We start from the raw sequence: 13,107 nt of genomic DNA on the forward strand, positions 1-13,107 counted from the left end.
AAACCTCACTAATTGTTTTCCCGTCCATTTTGTTCTTCCATTCCCCTCCGCCTTCTTGTGTATTGCCCCCCTCCCTAGCCCCCAAACTATCCCAGCACCCAAACTATCCCTAGCACCCAAACTATTTCCTACCCTATGCTCCACCTTTCCTTCCCTCCCCTCACCCTACCGCCCACATCCCAGTAACCAGCAAAGAATCGCCCCCTCCTTTAGTATGGGTTCTTTTTCTTAGTCTTTTACAGTAGTGGTCCTGTGTAGTATTTCTCCTTTTGTGACTGACTAATTTCACTCAACATAATGTCCTCAAGATTCATCCATGTTATGCTGTGGCTTGTAAATTCCTTGTTATTCTTAAAGGTAGCACAATATTCCATTGTGTGTATGTATCACAGTTTGTTTTATCTATTCTTCAGTTGATGGGCACTTAGGCTGTCTCCATGTTTTTGCTATTGTAAATAGTGCTGCTGTAAATATTGGTGTGCATATAGCTTCCATTCCCCTCCCCCTTCTTGTTTATTGCCCCCCTTCCTAGCACCCACACTATCCTGTGTCTATTCCCTACCCTGTGCTCCACCTTCCCCTCCCTCCCTCACCCCACCCCCCACATTCCTAGTAACTAACAACAATCCATTTTTGACATTTCTGCCATAGTAGTTACCTTGTACACACGTGCACATATTCAAACACAAAGGAATAAATATTACTTGGTGAATATACCAAAACCAAAAATAACTAAAGCTATTGCACAGATTCCAATTCCACATGTTTCCAGGGTGGGGATGGTGCAGAATTGGGCAGTATTTCATTGTTTTGTACGTAGGGTCTCTATGGGTTGGACCGACTTGATGGCATCTAGCAACAACTGTGCCTTAAGGGTGCCCTGGTAGCGTAGTGGATAGTGAGCTGGACTGCTTACTACAAGGTCAGCAAATCAAATCTACCAGCCTCTCCTCCGGAGAAAGATGAGGCTTCTGCTCTTGTAAAGATTTACAGCTTTGGAAACCTTATACAGGGTCACTATGAGTCAGAACCAACTCGGTGACATATAACCACCATCATCACTACTGTGCCTTAGAGTTTTCAGTGACTGTAATCTTATGGAGTAGATCACCAGAGGGACATGGAAAATAAAACTGTACTACTCAACACTCTGATGCATTAGAAACTGAAATGTTTTAACTATTTAAAGAATGAGTAGGATTATTATTTTAGTATGTTCTTGGAGTCCAGGTGTGGCACTGTAGGATAAGCACTGGACTGCTAACCACAAAATCTATAGTTCAAATCCACCAGCTGCTACTCAGAAACCCTATATGGAGTCACTATGAGTCATAACAGACTCGACTATAGTTAACAACAACTGGTATTTGTGTGTAGTCCTTGTGTGGCACTGTAGGATAAGCACTGGAATACGACCGCAAAGTCAGCAGTACAAACTCACTAGCCACTCCATGCAAACCCTGTGTAGGTTCACTGTGAGCCAGAACCTACTCACTCAGTGGCACTTAACAGCAACAACAACAACAGGTTATTTGTATGGAATATATTTATTGTAATAAGTAGACTGATGCTTTCTAGGAAACAGTTTGTAATAAGATTTTTATGTGTGTCTGCTCATATAAAAATCTTACCACTTTTATTGTACTGTGATATAGAAACTTTATGGTTATCTGGGTTTCATATTAAAAAGGACTAAATATCTAATGTAATCCAGTGAATTTTACCTAAAGTTGAACAGAAAATAAAGGAGTTAAGAATGGAGTACATGTAAACAAAAAGTAGAACATAATAATAAGGCTTTGTTTATGAAGGGTTTGTTTCATCCAACTAGTTGAGATGCCAATAGTTGTTAATTATGAAAGGGATATTTTCCCTTTACTCTTTAAACACTAATTAATTTGTAAGCATGCCAATTTTATATTTAGATGTTAATTGAAAAAAGTGTCAAGAGGATTGAGTACTTCTAAAATTAAATTTTTAATGAAAATCATTTAAATTAAAGTAAATTGCAGGTTAAGTGTTTAAAAATTGAGTAAAGTTTCATTAGAAAGGGCAAAACCATTGGGATTGTAGAAGATGGCTCAAATTAAAGCAAAAATAATTTTCAAAATGTGTAACTTATATTTTTTGTGTTATAAATAACCACTCTTTTGATGACAGATTTCCTTAGGGGAAAAATAACCATTACCAAGGGTCTCCTTTAATAGAATATAGTTAATACTTAAATATAAACACATGTAATAATCCTCAGTACAATCGTCACATTTCCATGTGTGTATATAAAGCTTCACATGTTTAAATATTACATCATTTATGTCTGTAATACACTTTAAAAGTATTTAGATAATAAGAGTTGTATGCAATAGAAAGACGTTGAATTTTCTTAAGTAAAATTTCAAAAGTACAAAAGTCATAATTAAACAATGTTGTTATTAAGTGCCGATGAGTCAGTTCCAACTTATAGCGACTATGTATATTGTTTCCAAAGAGTTAGCTGGTGGATTTGAACTGCGGACCTTGGTGTAGCAATCTTGTGCTTATCGTACAGCACCACAACAAGACTCCAATTATACAATTGTTTTTCTTGTTAAGGGCTGTCGAGTCGATTCTGACCCATAGTGACCATGTATAGAGTCTCCAAGGAATGGCTGGTGAGTTTAGACTGCTGACCTTAATAAAACAGTGTGCTCCTGTATATGTATCAACCGGCTTCAGAACTTATCAGTTTTCTGCCATTCCAAAGGTAATTTTTGGTGGTTGTTGTTGGTGTTGTGTGCTGTTCAGTCATTTCAGACTCATAGCTATCTTGTCTGTCACAGAGCAGCTGGTGGGTTTGAACTGCTGACTTTGCGGTTACCAGTCCAGTGCTTATCCTAGAAATAATTAACCCAATGATATGATTTAGTTTGTTTACACCTTAGAAATCTATTTTCAAACTTTATTGGTATACACTTACACGAAGGGCCTTTAAGGTGTCTATATTATTCTGCTTATATTGAATAGTCACTTATCTCACATTTATAGAGAAAAATCAGTTTAAACTAACATAAGTGTCCTCTTTTTGAACAAGATCAGGGATAGCTAAATGAATAAGAAAAAAAGAGATACAAGTAAACCCAATTGTTCGAAAATTCTATTATTCCTGGGAAAAATACATCTCATTTAGATGAGTTATTTTCCCTGACTTTTATAAATAGAAGTCCTACCTCGGGGAATAAGAGCAGTCAAGTCAGACTTCCACATAAAATGTGTTCCTCTACTCGGGGGGAAAAAAGTAAAATATAAACAATCAAGATTTTCAAAGTTTATTTATTCCATTAAATAGTGCTATGGGATAAACACTGGACCATGAGGTTGGAAGTTCAACCCCAACAGCTGTTCTCGGAAACGTTATACAGGGTCACTGTGAGTTGGAACCAACTTGACGGCGCACAACAATTTATTCCATATTGGACATGAAACAAAATTCCCTTCTTTGGGAGGGGAAAGAGGCAGTCTCTTCTTTGAAAGCTTTAGCTCTGCATTACTATGACTCATCCATCTGTAAGCAATAAATTGCCTTTGATCAGTTAAAGTAGATATCACTATGAGTTGGAATCAAGTCTAAAGCATTTAACAACAGCACTAATCAAAGGTACCTTTGGACAGTTAGGAAACAACTGCTGTTGCTGCTGTGAAGTGCCATCGAGTTGGTTCTTACACACAGCGACCCTGTGTAGGGTTTCCGAGGAGCGGCTGGTGGGCTTGAACCTCTGACCTTGCAGTTCAAACTGACTTCTCAGTCTAGCACATTAACTTACAGTGCCACACCAGTTACTAAGAAGCCTGGTGGTGCTATTGTATCCACACTGGACTGCTAACGGTGGGGTTGGCAGGTCAAACCCACTCGTGCCTCCTAGGAAGAAAGATGAGGCTTTCTGCTCCTGAAAAGATTTACAAGCCTCTCAAATCCTATATAGGGTCACTGTGCGGCTTTTTATATTCTGTTTAGGAATTCAGGGAAGAACAATTTGTCCCTAACAATGTTTAAAGAAAAAACATTTTTGTTCTTTGTTTATTTAGATCATTTTCTATATCAAAGATTAAATTAATTTATTTAGCCAACTTATATTGGTCAGGAGTCCTGGTATGGCACTGTAGGATAAGCACTGAATTGCTAACCGCATCGTCGGTGATTCAAACCCACTATCACTTCTCGGAAACAGGATTGGTATGAGTCAGAATCAACTTGATGGCACTTAACAACAGTATTGGTCAGGTCCATAGGTGCTATGTGCTAGGCAACCATGTAAACAATAGGGACACAGCACTGAGGTATACTTCCCTCCTGCCGTTACACAGCCTGTTATGTTCCTTGTGAGGAACACAAGGCATAGGTAAATGAATCAATGTTGTTTTATTCAAAAGTTCATAATCTGAGTGTGAGGATGCTTTGGTATCAAAATGAGAAATCTCTGAGGCAGCCCAGCAAAGATGTTGCAGTATTTGTGTTCAGTAGACGCACTTCAAAGCTGTAGGATGATGCACTGGACTGCAAGGTCAGTGGTTCATATTCACCAGCCACTCCTCAGAAACCCTAGACAGGGTTGCTATGAGTCAGAACTGACTCAGCTATATTTAAAACAACAAAAGAGGAAGAAAGGGGCTAAATTATAGATGACCTTGGAACCAAGGCTAAGGAGTTAGATTTTTTGCCCCCTGAAGATAGTGGTTCCTGGTGTGGTGCTGTGGGTTAATGCGTCAGACTGCAAAGCCGTTTGAACTGCAAGGTCGGTGGTTCAAGCTCACCAGCTGCTCCTCAGAAACCTTATAGAGGGTTGCTATGGGTCGGAACTGACTCGATGGCACTTAACAACAACAACAAAAGATAGTGGTTTCATTCCCTCTCCCCCCATTTAAAGATAGCAGTTGTCAAGGACTTCATTCTTGGATCAACTAGGTATACTCTTGGCAAAATGGCAGTATCAATGGGGTCAGGTGTGGCAATATTGTGAGTTTGGCCCAGGATTTTTGTTGTGCATAGGGTCGCTATGGGTCAAGTACTGACTCGATGGCACCTAACAACAACAAAAACAAAGATAGTAGTGGAGTCCTGGTGTGGTACTGTGGGCCAGTGCGTCACACTGCAAAGTCATGTGAACTGTAAGGTTGGTGGTTCAAGCTCACCAGCTGCTCCTCAAAAGTCTATTCAGGATAGCTATGAGTTGGAACTGACTTGATGGCACTTAACAACAACAACAAATATAGTAAAGATTAGGAACAGAGGTATGAAATGATCTGATGCAGTTTGAGAAGATCTCTGGTACAAAATTAGTATTTTGGTCCACTGGCTCATGCTCATACTTGGCAGTAGAGATGGTGAGCTTGACCAGTTTTGGAGGATACATTTTGGAGACGGCTGGGGGAACTGAAGAAAAACTTCAAGCCTCACCTTTTGTTGTTGAAAGATTCTCTGGGCAAATTATTGAATGATGCAGAAAGTGTCAAAAGGAGATAGAAGTAATATACAGAGTCACTGGACCAAAAGGAAATGGTTAATGTTCAACCGTTTCAAGAGGTAGCATATGATCAAGAGCTAATGATACTGAAGGAGCAAGTTCAAGGTGCACTGAAGGAATTGGCAAAGAACAAGGCACCAGGAATTGATGGAATATAAATTTAAATCTTTGAAGAAGGTGAGGCGGCACAGGAGGCACTCACTGATCTCTGCCAAGAAATTTGGAAGACAACTGACTGGCCAACTGATTGAAAAAGATCCATATTTGTGAAAATTCCAAAGAGAGGTGACCCAAATGGAATGTGGAAATCATCAGACAGTATCTTTGATGTATCCCATGTGAGTTAACTTTTACTAAAGGTAATACAGAAACGGCTGCAAGCATATATTGACGGAAAACTTCCAAAGGTTCAAGCCAGATTCAGAAGAGGCCATGGAATTAGGGATATCATTGCTGATGTCCGATGGACCTTGGTTAAAAGCAGAGAATGTCAGAAAGATGTTTACCTGTGCTTTATTGATTACGCAAAGGCTTTCGATTGTGTGGATCATGACAAGCTATGGACAACATTGCTAAGTATGAGTATTCCGGAACACTTAATTGTGCTTATGAGGAATTTGTACCTGGACCAAGAGGCAGTTGTTTGAACAGAACATGGGATCACTGAATGGTTTTAAATTAAGAAAGGTGTGAGACAGGTTTGTATTCTTTCATCACACTTATTCAACCTGTATGCTGAGCATATAATCTGAGTTGCTGGGTTCTATGATGAAAAACGTGGTATCAGGATTGGAGGAAGACTCATTAACAACCTGTGATATGCAGATGATACAACCTTGCCTGCTGAAAGTGAAGAGGTCTTAAAACATATACTGATGAAGATCAAAGAGCACAGCTTTCGCTATGGATTACACCTCAATGTAAAGAAAACAAAAATCCTCACAACTCTTATAAACGGAGAAAATATTGAAGTTGTCAAGGACTTCATTCTTCTTGGATCAACTATCAACACTCATGGGAGCAGCAGTCAAGAAATCAAATGATGTATTGCATTAAGCAAATCTGCTGCACAAGACCTTTTTAAAGTGTTGAAAAAAATGTCAGCTTGAAGACTAAGGTGCACCTGACCCAAGTCATGGTGTTTTCAGTAACCTCATATGCATGCGAAAGCTGGACAGTGAATAAGGAAGACCATAGGAGAATTAATGCTTGTGAGTTAGGTGTTGGAGGAGAATATTGAAAGTGCCATGGGCTGCCAAAAGTACCAATAGATCCAGTTTGGAAGAATTGTAGCCAGAGTGCTCCTTGGAGGCCAAGATAGCCAAACTTTGTCTCTATTACTTTTGACATATTGTCAGGATGGACCAGTCACTGGAGAAGGATATTATGTTTGGTAAGGTGGAGGGTCAGAGAAAAAGAGGAAGACCCCCCAGCGAGATGGATTGGCAAAGTGTCAGCATCAGTGGGCTCAAGCGTGGCAACAATTGTAAAGTTGGCCCATGATCAGGCAGTGTTTCGTTCTGTTGTGCATAGGTTCACTATGAATTGGTACCAACTTGATTGCACCTAACAACAACTGGCAGAGAGATGGGACATGAAGAAAAGAGAAGAGTCAAGGATGCCTCCAAGGTTTTTGGCCTTAACAGTTGGATATAAATTTTTGGGAGAGCAGATTTTTTTGTCGACATCTGACTTCTGATTTGGGCATTTTAAATGTGAGGTGGCTATTATACATCTAAGTGACTGTGCTGAGCAGGCACTTGGGCTAGTGGATATCATGGTGAGAAATCATTTTCAGATTCACCTATTTATAGATGTAATAAAAAATCACAAGACTAAGATGAAATAAAAAATCACAAGACTAGATGAAGTTGTTTGGACACAGGGGAGAGAGGGGTGCTGAGGAGAGGTCCCTGGAGCTGATTATATTTAAAAGTCAGGTAGAGGAATCAGGGTTGGGAAACCCAAATGGTTCAGAAAAACAACTAGTTAAAAGGAAAACCAGGAGACAAGAGAAGGTAACGTTGTAAAGAAAAGAGAATAATGGATTGCTGCTGTGAAGTGAAATTAAGATTAGGACAGATAAGATAGGTAACAATATACATTTTAGATTTTTTCTTTGGAATTCTGGAGACCAAATACTGGAGGGAATCACAGGGAATAAGAGAATGGTGTGATAGAGTATATGTTGTTAAGTGACCTCGAGTTGGTTCTGACCCATAGCGACCCTGTATAGGGTTTCTGAGGCTGGTGGGTTCAAACCACTGATCTTGAAGTTCAAACTGACTTGTGTGGTCCAACGCATTATCCTTCAGCGCCATACCAGGACTTTAATGGAAAAGCAAAATGTGAGTAATACCTGGAAGGTGATGCGGGATTAAGAGAGGTACCCCCTTCCTCCCTGTGGGTGGTGTTAAAATGTGTTTATATCTTGGTGGGAGTAGTTCAGTAGGGAGGGGAAAATAGATGATGATACAGGTGTGAAGGAGGAAAGCAAAGAAATGGAGGGACTAAGGTAAAAAAGAGCTGGGTTAGAAGTAATTCAGAAGGTAGGGCAAAGACTCTTTCCCAGTAAAACAGGAAACAAGGCAGAGCTTGGTACTCAATTTAAGAGGTGGTATAAATGGTTAATATGTTGGCTGCTAACATTGTAGATTAGGCACTGCACTGATAACCACAAGGTTGATGGTTCAGACCCATCAGCCACTCCTTGGAAACCCTATCTATATAGGGTCGATTTGAGTCAGAACTGACACACTGGCACTTAAAAATAGCAACAACAACAACAGTCTAAAGGTTGGAGTTCCTCTAGAGGTGTCTCAAAAGAAAGGCATGCCAGTCTGATTTTGGAAAATCTTCCAGAACTCTACTCTGGCGTTCATGGAGTCTGCATGAATTGGAACCACCTTGATGGCAGCTGGTCTTTGTTTATTTTTTACACCTATCACTGTAACTATAACATTCCCTGGGAAGGATTGGTTTGAGTCAGTCTGTTAAAGATAATGTCATGTGTATTGCTCTGTCTCATGAGCTAACACTGCCTTTTGGAGTTACTATTTGGAGTTGGAATATTCTGAGTTTTGTGCAAGGAATTGAGCAAGTACGAGTCTCTGAAATAGGATGGTGATAGCAGGGAAAAAGAGTATTTTTAAGTGAAATATCAAGGGTATGTAATTTTATTGGATTTTGTCAACAGAAGGAAGGGTGACTCTGAACTGATTTCATGTTTAATACATTGAAGAATAGACACCTCACTGACTGAAACAGAGGCTCTGTTAAAATAATTTTCATAGCGAATCTTTTATGTGTACTAGTTCCTTCACAAGAAGGAATTATTATTCTTTGTGTTTTGCATTTCTCTGTTGGAAGTCCTTATTTGGGCTTAATAGGGAGGGTACTTCTGAAGTAATATTAAATATTTAACATTTATCCATGGTTTTCCACATTTATTTTTTTGCTCATGGATGAATCAGCTGAAATAACAAATCTTAAAGCTTGCAAATCTCCAGTTAACCATTAGTCATAAAAATACTGAGTTAATAAGAGCTTACTTTTGTCTAAAATCGTATACTGTTAAGTTATATTAATGGCAGACTGAGAATGATGTTATCTCTTTAAAAATTAATAGGTTTTCTTTTCTAACTTTTAGATTTCTTATTCTCTGTGTAACTTAATTTATCTACAAGCAGTTTACAAAATATGAAATATACACAGTTTTGACTTCCATAAAATAAACATGGCAAAGGTGACTTCTAAATCTTTTCTTTACTAGCATCTCTTTACCAGATTGTGTTTTATAACTTGGTTTTGTTAACACAGGCACCGAAAATATTCATCTGGAGGACTAGCAAGTAATTATGACAAACCAAATAAAGTAATTTTAATATTCTAGATGCCAGGGCTTATTCAAAAGTCTAAACTTTTTAATGTTTGTGTTTTTTGTTTTTTCTTTTAACATGGATGTTGAATTCATGTCTTTATTTCTTTTGCAGATTAATGTGTGAAACTGTGAGATATGAAAGACACGAAGCAAATGAAGTTTTATACTAGTAGGTATTTCTTTTCTCTTTGTACAATGTGTAATGCAATAAAATAAATAATTTCCTAAGATAACAAAATGCTGTTATTAATAGTTTGCTGAGTCAGGCTGAACTTAAAGAAATGTGGAACATTTCAACTGTTTTTGCTGTCATAAAGTTACTAAATTTATATGTAAATTTACATCTGTATCTATAGCTTAAAGGAGCTCTCTGGTAGCATAGTGGTTACGAATCGGGCTGCGAACCTTAAGGTCAGCGGTTCGAAACTACCAGCCGCTCCGCAGGAGAAAGATGAGGCTTTCTACTCCCGTAAAGATTTACACCCTCGGAAACCCTGTACAGTGTCGCTATGGGTCGGAACCGACTCGACGGCACTTAACAACAACAAATCTATAGCTTAACTCTCACTTGTGGTTCAGCAATTACGTTTGCATGGACTATAAACTGCTCACATCTCTTTGGCCATGGTGTCTTCTTTAAATAACATTGATATTTATCTCAAGATGCATAGCATCTTCTTTTTTTAAAAAAAAAAAATGTAGCAATTGATTTCTGAGGGTATGTGAGGAGTATATAGTAAATGTTGATAGATAGTTGTTGTGTTACAAACAAAAATAACTCTGAAAATACAGAACACAAGAACCACAAGGAAATGACCCTTTAACTATGTCTCAAAGGTGCGTCCAGTGGTCTAAGAAGTAGGGGTTAGAACTGGTTTGAACTGGTTCAGTCATCGCTAATGCACTTAAATTGGAACAGACCTGAATTTGTAAAATGTGGATATACTGGAATGATAACCCGCACAAGAAAAATTATGGGCTGAAGCCCTGGTATGAGATGAGCCCTTTCAGGAGCCTGATGATTGCCAGCTTCCAGTGAGTGACATTTTAGAGTGATGTGGTTTGTCCCCATCTTTGAGTTTGGCACCACTGTTTCTGAATCTTCCTTTAAAGAGATTTGTTTGTTATACAACGTGCACATGTTCTTTGTTTTCCAAAAGAGTCAACCTATACTTTTCCCCAATCCAGTTATTGTTCCAGTACACCCGCATTTTACAAATTCTGATCCATTCTGGTTTTGCTGGGTTGACTGAACCTGGAAGAACTGGTTTGAAGCCCTGCTAACAAGAGTTTCTTAGCAAAGAAATGCAATGTACAGGGACTCAGGTGAAAGGGCTTGATGAAGTGCCAGTGGCCTGAAGTGAGGGTCAAGGTGATAAATCAACATAAAAGGAGGCAGGCTCCTAGTGGTAATTGTTTGTAATATATTACTAAATAAGTTTGTCTTCATTCTTCAGGCCACTGGAAATGAGATTTTCCCCACCATAATAGCATTTTACTATGGGAAATGTAAACATACATAGAGACAGTAGTATAATGGACCTCCTTGAACTCATCACCCCAAATTATCAAGTCATAGTCATGATAATTTAAAGATAATCAAATATGTGTCTTCTCTCTTTCCCCCCACTCCCACTTCTAAATGGATTATTTTGAGGTAAATTCCAGACATTATATCAATTTATTTGCAATTATTTTGATAATGTGTCTTAAAAAAGTAGACTTAAAAATAACAACACACAGTATTATTATCAACCTTATAAAATAATTATTCAGTATTAAAATTCTCAAAATTGTGTCTTTTTTTTTCCCAGTTTGTTTGAATCAAGTTCTAAATTATGTTCATCCCTTGTGATGGGTTGTTATTTTCTTAACTTTCTTAGTTGGTGGCCAGTTTCCAAGCAGGGGAATGGCTTGTCTAAATTTCCCAAACCCCACCCAGTTTCTGAAATATAACGAAATATGAAGGATGGATTGGATTGAGGATAGACCAGGAGATGAGCTAGGGACTTTTTTGATAATCAAAGATGTTAAGGGCTTCAGATTGAGAACCCAGTTATAGATTTGAGAGGATGATATAGGTGGTTAGAATCTAGGATGATTCTTAGGTTATAATTTATGTAACTATGACACCTATAAGCTATTTAGCAGGCAATTGCAGACATCTGCCTAGAGCTTAAAAGAAAATATATCAAATATAAAAGAGAAGTAAATATAACCAAGATATAAATAATAATGTGAAAAGAGGCAAATGCCCTTAACAGATTCTGGAACAAGTTAAGACATAAATAATGTAGAGTGTTCTTTTAGGAACAATTAAAAACTATAGATTCATACCTTTTAGTTGCTCCTCAGAACTGACTCAGTGTCACTTAGCAACAACAACAACAACAACATTTTATCAATGGAATGGGTATACAAATCACAGAGGTGGAAGGGGTCCTGTTGTGGCACTGTGGAATAAACACTGGACTGTCAGTTGCAATGTCAGCTGTTCAAACCCACCAGGTGCTTCTCAGAAAATCTATAGATTTGCTAAGAGCTGGAACAGATTCGACAGCACTTTACAACAACAGCGGCAGTGGCATCAACTTTCTATTATTTTGGCCTCTCTTGTGACACATGGTATTGGTTGTGTTGTTGCTGATGATGAGGTGATAGAGAAAACATTTAGCGAGCACCACCTGTGTGCTACATACTCTAATGAGTGCTTTATGTGCAGTAATATACATATTCCTCATAGCTGTCTTTCTAGGTAAGATATTAACAACATCTCAATTTTACACAGCCTCTACCAGCATCGGAGGCCAGGCATTGTGATTGTGCATTCAGTACTTTTCAGCCTTTTTCATGCTATGTCTCCGTTACATCCACTTTATCAAGCATGGTGTCCTTCTCCAGAGACTGGTCTCTTCTGATAATAGGACAGATGAAGTCTCACCATCCTTACCTCCAAGGAGCATTCTGGCTATAACTTTTCCAACACAGACCTGTGTGTTTTTCTGGCAGTTCATGGTGCTTTCAATATTCTTCTCCAACACTGTAACTCAAATGCATCACTTCTTCTATGGTCTTTCTTATTCATTGTCCAACTTTCACGAGCATATGAGGCTAATGAAAATACCATGGCTTGGGTCAAGCACATGTTAGTCCCCAACTTCGTATCTTGGCCCTTGAACAGTTTGTGTAGCAGATTTGCCTAAATCAAATATGTCATTTGATTTCTTGATGGTTGATTTCAATCAAAATTAAGTTTTTGACAATTTTGATCTACTCTCCGTTCATCACAATGTTATTTATTGACCCAGTTGTGAGGATTTTTTCTCTTTAAATTAAGGTTCAATCCATACTGAAGGCTTTGCTCTTTATCAGTAAGTATTTTAAATCCACTTCCTGCAAGCAAGGTTGTATCATCTGCATATCATGTTGCAGACCGTGAAGGCCTGGTCAGAGGTTCGAGGCCCTATAGGCCCGAGTGTAACAGATCTAACGACCTGGCAGTTAATAACAAATTATTTTTATTAATTGCAGACATGAAGCCCTTGGTATACACAGATAAATGTAATTATTTTCCTAAAAGCCAAGACTGTAAAATTCCAACAGGCACAGTTCTTCCCTCAGAGAATTCATTCAAGGTAAATTGGGTGGCTCCCTGGTTTGTTCCAAGGACAATAGGAATGCCCTCCCTAAAGTGTTTCCAGGTGCTGCCTATTCACCCAGGTGCCTCTT

The 13,107-nt window shown here is 38.5% G+C and overlaps 1 protein-coding gene across 1 annotated transcript in view; it reads left to right on the forward strand.

The window, feature by feature from the left end:
• Positions 1–13,107, forward strand: part of RAPGEF2 (Rap guanine nucleotide exchange factor (GEF) 2) — a 234,476-nt gene that overhangs the window by 2,946 nt on the left and 218,423 nt on the right. Inside the window, exon 2 of the mRNA XM_006867928.1 lies at positions 9,491–9,547. Within this exon, the coding sequence (XP_006867990.1) occupies positions 9,491–9,547 (57 nt within the window). The remainder of the gene's footprint in view (positions 1–9,490; positions 9,548–13,107) is intronic.

This window comes from Chrysochloris asiatica, unplaced genomic scaffold, assembly GCF_000296735.1.
Source record: "Chrysochloris asiatica unplaced genomic scaffold, ChrAsi1.0 scaffold00112, whole genome shotgun sequence".
In the NCBI taxonomy this organism is placed as follows: domain Eukaryota; kingdom Metazoa; phylum Chordata; class Mammalia; order Afrosoricida; family Chrysochloridae; genus Chrysochloris; species Chrysochloris asiatica.